At 41.2% G+C, this 14296-nt stretch overlaps 1 protein-coding gene across 1 annotated transcript; it reads right to left on the bottom strand.

The window, feature by feature from the left end:
• Window positions 1-324: 324 nt before the first annotated feature.
• Window positions 325-14217, bottom strand: nae1 (nedd8 activating enzyme E1 subunit 1). The gene is made up of 20 exons (XM_076286663.1): window positions 14111-14217; window positions 9243-9346; window positions 9014-9074; window positions 8785-8815; window positions 8599-8670; window positions 8406-8485; window positions 7973-8082; window positions 7060-7169; window positions 6589-6651; window positions 6409-6472; window positions 5935-6026; window positions 5745-5804; window positions 5347-5480; window positions 4943-5018; window positions 4543-4582; window positions 3672-3758; window positions 3064-3156; window positions 2858-2972; window positions 955-1004; window positions 325-551 (listed from the first exon to the last, which is right to left on the bottom strand). The coding sequence occupies exons 1-20, from the start codon at window positions 14158-14160 to the stop codon at window positions 442-444; spliced, it is 1602 nt and encodes a 533-aa protein (XP_076142778.1). The 5' UTR covers window positions 14161-14217; the 3' UTR covers window positions 325-441.
• Between the last annotated feature and the right edge of the window lie 79 nt (window positions 14218-14296).

The raw sequence follows: 14296 nt of genomic DNA on the forward strand, positions 1-14296 counted from the left end.
CAATCTACCTTGTTATCTTGTTGTCAAACACACAAAGGTAGCCTTTAACTGTTGCGATGTATGAAATGCCACCTATGACTCTTTAGGAAGTTTTAAACATTTTATGGTGACCAACAACATTCTTGGGAGCCAACAACATACTTAAACATAAACACAAACAAAGCAGAGCTCTAGACCTAGGAGACTGAAACTCTACACACACACACACACACACACACACACACACACACACACACACACACACACACACACACACACACACACACACACACACACACACACACACACACACACACACACACACACACACACACACACACACACACACACACACACACACACACACACACACACACACACACACACACACACACACACACACACACTTTGTACAGGAAAGTAGAAAAGGTTGGGAGGGCTAGCGTGGTCCGACAGCAGAGCCTACAGCTGGAGCGTAGCACTGGTCTGGGCCATGGCATTGTAGATGAACGTGTTGTTAAATGGGACAAACTGGTGGGTGATGACTTTGATGACCTCCTGAGCTGCAGAACCTGAATCACACACACACACACACACACACACACATTTATACAATTTGAGGGGACACTGGACATAGATATGCAGGCAGACATTTTGGGCAATAACATGTCACAATGTACTGTACATGTAAAGCTCTAAATAATTGTCGTAATAATAGTCATAAACTTCGCCCTCGATTTTTTATTGATGTTCCTTGATGCGATCAGAGTACATGGTCACATCAGAGTAGGATAGCAACAGATTTGCTTATGAAAAACGTTAAGCGATGTTCTTCCCTGTATGGTCAAATTTCAAGCCACACAAGTGTGTGTGTGTAGGTAGATAGGTAGATAGATAGATAGATAAATAGATACTTTATTGATCCTTAAGGGGAAATTCAACAGTGTGCGTGTGTGTGTGTGTGTGTGTTCATACCTCCCAAGAACGCCGCCACAGTATGGGGTTCAGCAGCTCCACACCGGCAGCTGTGAGAAGGAGGATCAGACATAAAATGATCACCCAAATGTCCCTTTTTAATAATGGTCAGATCAGAGGTACGTTCAAAACCTGTGAATATTAGAGACAAACACATTTTCCTTCATTTCCTTACCATTTTCCTGTTAAATTTAAGTCCAAATTCTTAAATAACCCATTTGCATAGCTCCCAGTGTCCATAAATGTTTGCAGAGAACTTTCTCATCAGATCGCTTGAGTAAGCGCTTTCAGACATACGTGTAAGACCGGAGGTTCTGCGGATGTTAAACGGTGGGGCCGTATATCTGAACGCCATAACCGGTCATATGGAAGTCCGAATTTAGCCGGTGTTTTTACTACTCCCCACCCTAGTATTTCCTCCGGACATTATGTAAATGTGCTGTGTCTGAACTAAGCGTAGAACATGTGGTTAAATTCACACCTAGTGAGAGGGCGTGTCGGTGACGTTTCTTTCGTGCGTCCATGTGGTTAAATCTGACTTAAATGCCAGTGTTATGATGGAGTGGCATAGTGCTGTCCAGAAAATCTCCGACCTGGAAAGATGCAGACATCACGAAGCTACTGTCCATGTGGGCATACAACATTTTGATAGAACACATTAGGGAACGGCAAGAGACACGTTGTAGCCTACAACTGCATGGCAAGGCCAAACGAATTCAAAAGACTGAATCATCATATAAGCAGAAGGCACTAAAAAAAAGGCAGTAGCCTACAGCGACGTCGTTGACGACAATAACAGGAGTAGCCTATTTAATAAATTGTTAGCCAACACGGTCGGTTTTCTGTTCATTGATAGCCTTCTCATGACCTCACTGCTGAGCTCGCAGTATTGTTGATATCTGTTGAGCATAAATATGCCTAGAGAAAATGAAAATTTTGTTCCAAGCTCCTTACGTAAATGCAATAGACACATGGGGAGAGGATGCTTTTGGAAAAAATAAACCATGAAAAAACGAACCACTTCACTGTTATGTTAGTATTTTGTTTGTTGCTTAAAAACGTTGTATATGATGGCCTTGAAGTCTTGAGTTAGCCTACTGAATTGGCTGGTACCATAAAGTTCGTGCATGCTCTCTCTCCAACACAAACCAGATTTGGGGTTCCATAGCCAAGTAATTCTGCTACATAACGTTGAAAACAGATAAATGTGTTTATTCGAAGCACACATACAAATACTGTAGGTCAATTTCAAGTGTGCACGTGACTACTTCAAGTATTAGCCTACACACAATAGATTTTTCTTCTTTAGCCTACATAATCACTTTGTAAACAAACAGCAGCTGTGACAGGCAGCGGCCGCATATATTCTGCTTCATATCTCAAATCTTGTGAACTCTACAAGCCCCCACCCCTCACTCGACAACCACACGGAGATTCTGTAATGTGCGTGTATGTCGTTCACACATAGGTCCGTATAAGGTCAGTATAAGGTCTGCAGGTTAGCATCATATCTGAATCATCCGAAGGGTAGGACCTCCGTTTGACAAACCTCCGCATATACTCTGGAGGTTCTATCTGAAAGCGCTTAGTGCAAACTCAAAGCAGACAAAAGAGCATTTGCAAGTGTTTGTGAACGCCTGCGTTTGTTTGCATCTTTGAATGCACCTCTGGGGGGTATTCCAAGAACGTGGTTTAGTGACAAACCTGGGTAAGTTAACTCCGGGTAAGTGGTAAACCTCCTAATAAAAGAGCTGTATGGCTTCATTCTCCTAACAAAACAATGCCATAGGGCTCTTGTTGTAGGAGGTTTACCACTTACTTGGAGTTAACTTACCCAGGTCACTAAAACATGTACTTGGAATACCCCCCTGGTCTGCTACGAGTCAACCAGAGAGGAACTCACAACTCGTGGATGTAGTCGTCTTTGACGCTGACGCTCAGACCGTACTCCTGCAGCAGGCTGTTCACACACACCTTCAGCTTACTGATGTCCTCCTCCACCTGGTAGTTATACACACCTGAGGAGAAGGGAACAGCATTTTAGGACCACACACACACACACACGACAGATTCAAGCACTAGACTAGCGGTAGTCAAGCAGGAGGTTACCTGGGTAACGGGAGTGCTGCTGATAGAAGCGGTCGATGGAGCGGAGCATGAGGTAGAGAACCATCTCACTGTCTGGGTTATCCATGCAGGATGCTACACACACACACACACACACACACACACACACACACACACACACACAGGCAGATTATGTCCACGCTGCCATGGCACACCACAGCAGGCGTAACCATCCAGAATTTCACAGTAAATCTACAATCCCTGTTACCCAATGAGGAGGATCAGAGTAAGAGTGCCTTCTCATGGCCTATTATTCATCACTGTAAACAAGCACCGTCTCATGTTCAGGTGAGATTCACAGAGGACTAGTGGTTGCAGGGTTTGAGGGATTGGCGCACATAGCTTCACTCGGACATGCAGTGTGCGTCGTCTGACCACACTGAGCCGACTCACTCCTCAAAGTGGACGGAACAATGTAGCATGGAGGTGGACCTCCAGGGGTAAATACAAATACTCGGACTAGAAATAACACTGGGGCTGGTCATCACATCCACCAGAACAGCTCTCTGATATAGCACACACTATATGACAGCTGTGTATATCTGTGCAAGTATTGTGTGTGTGTGGTGTGTGTGTGGTAAAGCACTTACTAATTTCGTCTCTGTTGAAGGTCTCCACACTGTACTCGTCTGCCAGTGACCTACAGCGCACCACCCTGAGGAAGGCTGCATTCTTGCCTGGGGAGGGACACATGACCTTGTCACACACATGAACAATCTCACAGAGAAAACACACCTGGACGCAGTGACACAATCTGGAGCACAGACCTGAGGAAATCTGCCAGATATGATTTACAGATATTAAGATACCTGAGTGACAAACGTACCTACTGTAAAAATAGCACACTGAATTTCTCTGGGAGTGTGTGTGTGTGTGTGTGTGTGTGTGTGTATCAGTGTCCAGCTGCCACCCCTGCCAGTCCAGTCTGTGATTTAAGTCATATTACATTAGAGGACGTTACACACTCCATACAGGTCACCTGACCAACAGCAGGCTTTAGGTTATCACTAAACCAGTTAGGACATGGCCATTCCTCTCCCCACACACCTCCCTTTCTACATGAAGCGTGTGTTTGTGAGTGTCGTGTGAGTGTCGTGTGAGTGTCGTGTGTGTGTGTGTGTGTGTGTGTGTGTGTGTGCGCGTGTGCGTGTGTGTGTGCGCGTGTGTGCGTGTCAGTGTCCACCTGGCACCCCTATGCTCAGCCTGTGATATTGGCCATATTACATTAAGGGAAGTTGCACAAGTTCATAGGCATAAGGGACACCTGATCAACATCAACGCTAAAGCACTTAGAGGATTCAGCACAGCAGAGCCATTCCTCCCATTCCCATAAACTTCCTGTTCAATATGCATATGGAACGAGTGTGTGTAAGTGTGGTTGTGTGAGTGCGCATGTGTGCATGTTGTGTAAGTGTATATATTAGCACAAGTGTGTGTGTGTGTACTGAAAGCTGTACTTACAGAATAACTTGATTTCCTGTTCAGCAATGCTCTCTGTAGGCTTTGAAGTGAAGAGAGAGAGAGAGAGAGAGAGAGAGAGAGAGAGAGAGAGAGAGAGAGAGAGAGAGAGAGAGAGAGAGAGAGAGAGAGAGAGAGAGAGAGAGAGAGAGAGAGAGAGAGAGAGAGAGAGAGAGAGAGAGAGAGAGAGAGAGAGAGAGAGACCCCTTTTGTTTTATCCTGAAACTTTATAAATAACACTCCCATCCCTCCTTGATGTTAGGCTATCTCCCAAAATAGCTCTGAACCTCTAAATATCATTCCAAACTTCAATACAGCCTTGTGAGGAGGTGTCAGATGAAAGCATGCCACACACACACACACACACACACACACACACACACACACACGGAGAGCAGCCTACCTTTCCAACGGACTGCAGGAGAGACTCCACGTGCTTGGACACGACCGTAGCGTCCAGCATCGCCTTCTCCCTGTAACTGCAACACACACACACACACCACACACACACACACACACACACACTTCAGCTGCAGAGACGTCTGGATGTACCCATACTCAGCATGAATAACATGCACGGTATGAAATGTGATACTTGTGTGAGGATGGTCCAACAGGAGTTTGCACGTGAGATTGAGTCGTACAATCAAGTCTACTTCAGACAGGTCACCGCACGTTTTACTACATTAAGCCCGACATGTAGTCCTTACTCTAGGTCTTTATACTCTGGTACTATTTTGTGTGTGTGTGTGTGTGTGTGTGTATGCATTTGGGTGTGTTCCTGTGCGTGCGTAGTTGGTCACTTACACATTCTGCAGGTTGATGAACTTGTGTGAATCGGCGATCATGTCGGGGATAGTGCCACGCACAGGCAGGCAGCCATTCCCCTCATTCCTCACAAACTCCCTCACCCCCCGCACCATCACCCAGAAGGATGGAGTCTGGGACACACACACACACACATACCACGCACACACCACACACCCACACCACACACACACACACACACACACACATCACACCCACACACCCACACACACACACACACACACACACACACACACACACGGAGAACAAAATGATAATCACGCTGTCCTCTTGGAACTCACTAGTATGTAGTAGGAAACGGCTTCCATGCACTTCAATTGTTTGCATATTGAGTACCATCTGGCAAGTGTTCTACACATGCAGACTTTGGGACTCACCTGGGCAGAGATGTTATTGCACTGCTCTCCATTGAAGAGGTCTTCTACTGCACTGGTGATCTACACGCCGCCGGACAGAGACGGACAAACGCAAATGATCAGTGAACAGAACAAAAAGTGTTCTTTAAAGCTTTAGTGTCCCTTAAATGTCCTTTAAAGCTTCATCAAGAAGGAGCATATTCAGGGGAACCTTAGTGGGGTTCAGGGCTGTGTTGACGTTCTTGATGGCCTCCTCAAAGTTCTCCTCATCCTCAGGTGCTCCATGTTCGTTCTTCAAGATCCCTGGTGGGGAGCCAAGTAAGAACAAAAAAGCAACATGAATCAATACCATTAAACATCAGTATGACGTTCATATAAGCACAGCATTGCTCCTGTGAAAGAGCTGACATGTTCTTCTCAGAAAATGTGTTTTGGGGTTGGTGTTATGAGGGAAGCATGAAATGTAGGAGGGAAATCAACTTTTGGAGTTTTCCTTTTATTTATTTATTTTTCTTTCTGATGTTCGTGTTTAGAGAGAAATGTAATTTAAACATTGCTCTTATTTTCCCTCTGTAAGCATTCAGTATGAATGGTATCTTCAGTTGTAAAGTGCTGACACTCATAACTTCATATAATAAAAAATAATTATAAAAAAAAAAGGAAAATGCATTTTCATCCAACTCACCTTGCCGGATCAGCTCTCTGAAAGCCTCCTTCTCTTTGTAGTTCTTTGGTAGCTGAGAATCATGCTGTAAAAAATGAAGCAATGTAAATAAAACCATGCTGTTCACTAGAATGTATAACTGATTCTAATATGGGGTAAACTGGTAAACAATAAACTGGTAAACAATAAACAGACACATACTTCACTTCTCCAGTTCTCCAAGTACTTTGCAATGACAATGATCCATGGTGTGTGACTGTGATCCTGGCAAGACACATAAGTATAAGTATAAGTATATATACTCCTTTGATCCCGTGATGGAAATTTGGTCTCTGCATTTATCCCAATCCGTGAATTAGTGAAACACACTCAGCACACAGTGAGGTGAAGCACACACTAATCCCGGTGCAGTGAGCTGCCTGCTACAACAGCAGCGCTCGGGGAGCAGTGAGGGGTTAGGTGCCTTGCTCAAGGGCACTTCAGCCATGCCTACTGGTCGGGGTTCGAACCGGCAACCCTCCGGTTACAGGTCCAGAGTGCTAACCAGTGGGCCACGGCTGCCCCTAAAAGGCAGGATATATTAAAAACATAAGAAAAAAAATCCCACCATGCAAGACTGTTTGAATCTCATTCACTTCCTCTTGCGAAACATAGCATAAGAGCCATCCTCACCTTTTTCTCCATGCTATCCAGGTCGTAGGACTCAATGTGATTCTTGAGCTCAGGGAAAGGCTGGTCCAGCCTCAGGTCTTCCAGTGCGTTGTCTGGGTGGGACTCCACAACTGTGGGAATAGAATGGATCACACTGATGGGGTGGTGTGCAGAGTAACTACTGAGATGGGTTTTTAGGTTTATAGGGTGGGTTATAGGTTGGGCTAAGTTGGGTTTTTAGGTTTATAGGGTGGGTTATAGGTTGGGCTAGGTTGGGTTTTTAGGTTTATAGTGTGGGTTATAGGTTGGGCTAGGTTGGGTTTTTAGGTTTATAGGGTGGGTTATAGGTTGGGCTAGGTTGGGTTTTTAGGTTTATAGGGTGGGTTATAGGTTGGGCTAGGTTGGGTTTTTAGGTTTATAGTGTGAGTTATAGGTTGGGCTAGGTTGGGTTTTTAGGTTTATAGTGTGGGTTATAGGTTGGGCTAGGTTGTATTTTTAGGTTTATAGTGTGGGTTATAGTTGGGTTAGGTTGGGTTTTTAGGTTTATAGTGTGGGTTATAGCCAGGTTGGGTTTTTATCAATCTGCAAAAGGATGTGGCTGAATTCTGATTCTGAATTCAACACTGATAACCCCTTTACAAAACAAATAAACCCTTACTGATCATTAATGGGCTGAGTCACTCACCATGACCTAGGAAGCTCTATGAAGGCCCCTAACAGTGAGCTCAGTTCACAAAGGGCATTACAGCCTGGTGAGACATTTGGCCCACTCTGCTGACCAAGAGGAATAAGAGCACACACATGCACACGTGTGTGTGCGCACAAACACACAAACACACATGCCGACGGACAAGATGCAAACACACATGCATTTTTTTACACACGCAGACACCCACACACTCACACACGACTGTATCTCTCTTGCATGTCATACCTGTGTGTTCTCTAACCACCAGTCTCATGTAGCCAGTGAGACCATAGGTCCTGCACACGAGGAAGGGAATGCTTGCGTTCCAGAGGACAACGCCCAACCTCAAACACGTGCTGTAGGACAGAGAGGACACACACACATTTACACAACTCACCGGCACACAGATCCAACATCAACAATGTAAGAGTCATTAGTCACGGTTACCACAGTCAGGGAGTGCATACTGGCCACACACACACACACACACACACACACACACACACACACACACACACACGATCAGCAAACTTCAACGGAGACATTGAATACATAATAAAGCAAGATGCAAGAACCGTTAAACTAAAAAGGTAGTCACCAGTGAAAGATTGTCTGCAGAAGCACACCAAAGGAAAAGAAAATAAATAATAATAATTTTTAAAAAAAACAATACACTGACCTTTCAGGCAACTGAACTCCAATCACCAGGCTAAACCTGTGGAAGAACTCTGGCTCACCGTCCAGGAGTTTGTCAGGAGACTGAAGAGGTCAGAAACAATTTATTACTGAGACGAACACTTCCTTTCTTTCAGTGGACGGCATGAAATAAAATAAAAGATAACATGCAGTGACAAAAACAAACAAGTGTTCACCTCCTCCACAAAATTCCCCGACACATCACTGTTCAGCTCCTGGAGAAGCTCAGTAGCAGCCTGGGCCCGATTCTACGGAAAAAGTGTGAATATCAGTCTGACTTCATACCACATTTAATCAGATTTTCATGCTCCAGGGGTAACTGTACTGATTTAGTGTTGAGATCAATCACCAGTGATGCATACCTTTCCAATGCTGTTGTTGCTGAGAAAAAAGCTGCAATACAACCAATGGGAGGAAAAAGTCAGTTTCTCTGTGAACAGGGTTCAGGGGATTCAAGGAATTAGTAGTAGTGTTAGTAGTAGTGGTTACACCAGGTGGGTAAACCCAAGTATGGCAAAGCATGCTATACTGCACTGCCAATGAACATAAACTTAAAAAGCAGATTTGCTGCAGAAGGGTGTGTCAACATACTTATTTCCTACGTCTTCCCCTGAAACTTTGTGGCCATCAACGATGGTGAAGGCACCAATTCCTGCAAAGACAGAGAAGGCCGTGAGAGAAATAGAGAAATTGAGAGTTAATCATCAAAATACTCCCATACTTCTAGAAAATAAATAGAGAAATTGAGAGTTAATCATCAAAATACTCCCATACTTCTAGAAAATAAATGCATTGAATGGATAAAAAAAACAATCTGTACCTGGCAGGACCAGGTTCTTGAGTATTTCTGTGCCAGTAGCAGTGGCATTGATCAGACATATGTGGGCGTTCTCTAAAGCCTCTTGGCCATGGTCACCCCATAACCTATAAACAGCAGCAAAATCAGCACAATCATGAAGTCTAATGTAGGCTGCATAATAGATAAATAGATAAATAGATAGATAGATACTTTATTGATCCCCAAGGGGAAATTCAAGGTCTCAGTAGCATACAGACATCACACACACATTTACTAACAGCAGAAAAAAGTAACTAGAAAAGCATTTCCTGAAGGAAATACAGTGCATGAAAATGCAAAAAATATGATGTAAAATATCATACAGAGTAAAAACAAACTATATTGGTTGCTAGGTAGATGAGGTTTAATATAGTTGGAGTGACTGAACAGTTAAATAGGTGGATAGTTTATATGGTTAAATGATTTGCTTGGTAGATAAGGTTTAATATAGTTGGAATGATTGAACGGTTAAATAAGTGGATAATACTTAACTTAGTTAACTTAGCTAATGTTTTCATTTTTAGTAGTTATGCTAACTAGCCTGTTAGCAATGCTAACATGCTAACTATGTTAACCATGTGACTTAGCTAACCTAGCTAATCATTTTTAGCAGTTTTGTTAACTATGCTAACTAGCATGTTAACATGCTAGCATGCTAACTATGCTAATCATTTTACTTAGCTAACTTAGCTAATCATTTTTAGCAGTTTTGCAAAAAATGCTAACTAGCATGCTAACATGCTAGCATGCTAACTATGCTAACCATGTGACTTAGCTAACTTAGCTAATCATTTTTAACAGTTTTGCAAAAAATGCTGACTAGCATGCTAACATGCTAGCATGCTAACTATGCTAACCATGTGACTTATCTAACTTAGCTAATCATTTTTAACAGTTTTGCAAAAAATACTAACTAGCATGCTAACATGCTAGCATGCTAACTATGCTAACCATGTGACTTAGCTAACTTAGCTAATCATTTTTAGTAGTTTTGCAAAAAATGCTAACTAGCATGCTAACATGTTAGCATGCTAACTATGCTAACCATGTGACTTAGCTAACTTAGCTAATCATTTTTAGCAGTTTTGCAAAAAATGCTAACTAGCATGCTAACATGCTAACTATGCTAACCATGCTAACTAGCTACAGTGGGTAGGAGTCATAGTTGATGACAAGTAACAGTTACAATGGCTGAATAGTTAAAAAGTTCAGTAGTTTAAAGGGTTAAATTGTTTAACAGTGAAATATTGTAGTGAGGACTTTTATTTTGAAACAGTTTTTGGCAGAGGAAGCAGTTGAACAGGATGTGTAGTCTTAATAGGGCCAGTTTGTATGCTTAAAGCCTGAGACTGGCAGTTGAAACAGGTGGCCCGAACACCTGCCATAGGATTCTAATTGCTTAACGGCCGTATTGTGATGTCATAATCATAATGTTAAGTCAATGGGGAAATTTTGATTAGTTTTTAATTAATAGTTTAAAAAGTATAAAAGTTACAAAGTTGAAAAATACAAAGCTCACAAAGCTAAGTAAGACCTACGTAACATAGTTTGAATGAAGTTTCTACGTTAAACGGTTGAAGCTGCATTAAGTGCGTTAGAAGAAGAATAATAACTAGAAAAGCATTTCCTGAAGGAAATACAGTGCATGAAAATGCAAAAATATGATGAGTTCATATGGTTAAATGATTTGCTTGGTAGATAAGGTTTAATATAGTTGGAATGACTAAACAGTTAAATAGGTTGATCATTGAAATGGTTAAATTATTTAGGCAGATAGTTGACGATAACTAACAGTTGGAATGGCTCTAATGTTTGCTAGTAGTTATGCTAACTATGTTAACAAAGATAATAATGTTAACCAAGTTACTATGCTAACTAGCATGCTAACAATGTAAAAATGTTAACTATGCTAACCATATGACTTAGCTAACCTAGCTAATCATTTTTATTAGTTATGATAACTATGCTAATTAGCATGCTAACATGCTAATTGTGTTAACCATGTTACTTAGCTAACTTAGCTAATCATTTTAGCAGTTTTGTAAAAAATGCTAACTAGCATGCTAACATGTTAGCATGCTAACTATGCTAACCATGTGACTTAGCTAACTTAGCTAATCATTTTTAGCAGTTTTGTAAAAAATGCTAACTAGCATGCTAACATGTTAGCATGCTAACATGCTAGCATGCTAACATGCTAACCATGTGACTTAGCTAACTTAGCTAATCATTTTTAGCAGTTTTGCTAAAAAATGCTAACTAGCATGCTAACATGCTAGCATGCTAACTATGCTAACCATATGACTTAGCTAACTTAGCTAATCATTTTTAGCAGTTTTACAAAAAATGCTAACTAGCATGCTAACATGTTAGCATGCTAACTATGCTAACCATGTGACTTAGCTAACTTAGCTAATCATTTTTAGCAGTTTTGCAAAAAATGCTAACTAGCATGCTAACATGTTAGCATGCTAACTATGTTAACCATGTGACTTAGCTAACTTAGCTAATCGTTTTTAACAGTTTTGCTAAAAATGCTAACTAGCATGCTAACTAGCATGCTAACATGCTAGCATGCTAACTATGCTAACCATATGACTTAGCTAACTTAGCTAATCATTTTTAGCAGTTTTACAAAAAATGCTAACTAGCATGCTAACATGTTAGCATGCTAACTATGCTAACCATGTGACTTAGCTAACTTAGCTAATCATTTTTAGCAGTTTTGCAAAAAATGCTAACTAGCATGCTAACATGTTAGCATGCTAACTATGCTAACCATGTGACTTAGCTAACTTAGCTAATCATTTTTAACAGTTTTGCTAAAAATGCTAACTAGCATGCTAACTAGCATGCTAACATGCTAGCATGCTAACTATGCTAACCAAGTTACTTAGCTATCTTAGCTAACTAGCTACAGTGGGTAGGAGTCATAGTTGATGACAAGTAACAGTTACAATGGCTGAACAGATAAAAGTTCAGTAGTTTAAAGGGTTAAATTGTTTAACAGTGAAATATTGTAGTGAGGACTTTTATTTTGAAACAGTTTTTGGCAGAGGAAGCAGTTGAACAGGATGTGTAGTCTTAATAGGGCCAGTTTGTATGCTTAAAGCCTGAGACTGGCAGTTGATGCAGCTGGCCCGAACACCTGCCATAGGATTCTAATTGCTTAACGGCTCTATTGTGATGTCATCAGCCCATGTTAAGTCTATGGGGAAATTTTGAACAGTTTTTAATTAATAGTTTAAAAAGTATAAAAGTTACAAAGCTGAAAAATACAAAGCACCCATGTCCTAAGTAAGACCTACGTAACATAGTTTGAATGAAGTTTCTACGTTAAGCGGTTGAAGCTGCATTAATTGCGTTAGAAGAAGAAGAATAAGAAGCCTAGGAAGAACAGTACAGTGCATTTTCATGCACTGTAATAAGAAGCCTAGGAAGAACAGTACAGTGCATTTTCATGCACTGTAATAAGAAGAAGCCTAGGAAGAACAGTACAGTGCATTTTCATGCACTGTAATAATAATAAAATGCCTTGGAATAACAGTACAGTGCATTTTCATGCACTGTAATAAGAATAAAATGCCTAGGAAGAACAGTACAGTGCATTTTCATGCACTGTAATAATAAAATGCCTTGGAATAACAGTACAGTGCATTTTCATGCACTGTAATAATAATAATAAAATGCCTTGGAATAACAGTACAGTGCATTTTCATGCACTGTAATAAGAAGAAGAAGCCCAGGAAGAACAGTAGAGTGCATTTTCATGCACTCTAATTAAAAGTATATGATATAAAAACACAACTAAGCAATAACAATAAGGACAGTAGAAGATAAAGAATATACTAAAATACAAATTATACTAACTAACACTTAATCTAAATCAATTCTAAAAACAGTATCCACATAGTGGGTGATTAATCAAGAGGCGCTTGCAATGACTGAGGCAGGGACTGAGCCTGTGATTCTCTGTGCATAGTAAGGTAAGGTAAGGTGCTCTGTGTGAGTGAGTGTCATGGTGATGGTGAAAATGAGTAAGTGCAACAGTGCAACAGTGCAAGAATAAAGTCTAGAGATCAGCATAAAATAAATATGGACATATCAGAGAGTAGGCAAGGTAATATAAAAAAAACTGTAGAAAAAAGTATATTGATTGATCTATCTATCTATCTATCTCTAGTTCCTATATTAAGGTATAAGTGTTGCCACAATCCGGCTGTGGCATGGAGGGAGGGGTTATGCATATGTGCTAATAAAGCACGCAAACAGTGAGGCAGTAAGACAGTGGTAAAAAGTGGCTAGTGGACAGACAGTACCCAAACATGGAGAGGGAGACAGACTATTGTCCTTGACAATAATGTTTGACTTGGGGAAGGGGTGAGGTGCAAGAACGGTGGAATAAGTTGTGGGCAAAAACATTAATGTTGTTTTGAATACTGACAGGTGCCATGTAGCCTACACTGGCCTGGGTAACATTTGCTAGTCATTTGTATCCATCTCCAATGGTTCACCGTGGGTTAACGTTACATCTAGACAGCTAGCAAATTAGCGAGCAAGTAAGAACAGTCTAATATTAGACTATTAATTCGCTTCACTCCAAATATTTGTTTGGCTAGTCAGCAAGTTTAGTAGCATAGCTTTGCAGGACAAAAAGTGAAAGAAAATAATCTTAAACATGGTAAAGTTATTCTGCTCGGTAACAGGCTAAGATAACTGCTATAACACAACACCTGATCAGGCCCCCATCGCACCAGGGCATTGATAAACACAAATAATAAACTAATACGCTTTAGGTTTGCCATGATGACGCAAAATAATAATAATAAAATAAACGTATTTATCGTTACCTCAGCTGTCTGTCATACTTTTGTTCCTTAGATGTTTTAGTTGCTGCCATTCTGCTCAGTTTTAAACCGGTGGTGGCCAATTTTACAACTTGTCTTTCCACTGACAGATTCGTCGCTCTCTTACTTTGATTACTAACAGCACATTCGCCAAATTTTACTTGTAATTTCAATTTATACCACGAGAGG

This window comes from Alosa pseudoharengus, unplaced genomic scaffold (assembly GCF_046254945.1).
Source record: "Alosa pseudoharengus isolate Yale_2024_CS ecotype anadromous, Long Island Sound unplaced genomic scaffold, YU_APseudo_1.1 YU_APseudo_1.1_scf_16, whole genome shotgun sequence".
Lineage (NCBI taxonomy): Eukaryota > Metazoa > Chordata > Actinopteri > Clupeiformes > Clupeidae > Alosa > Alosa pseudoharengus.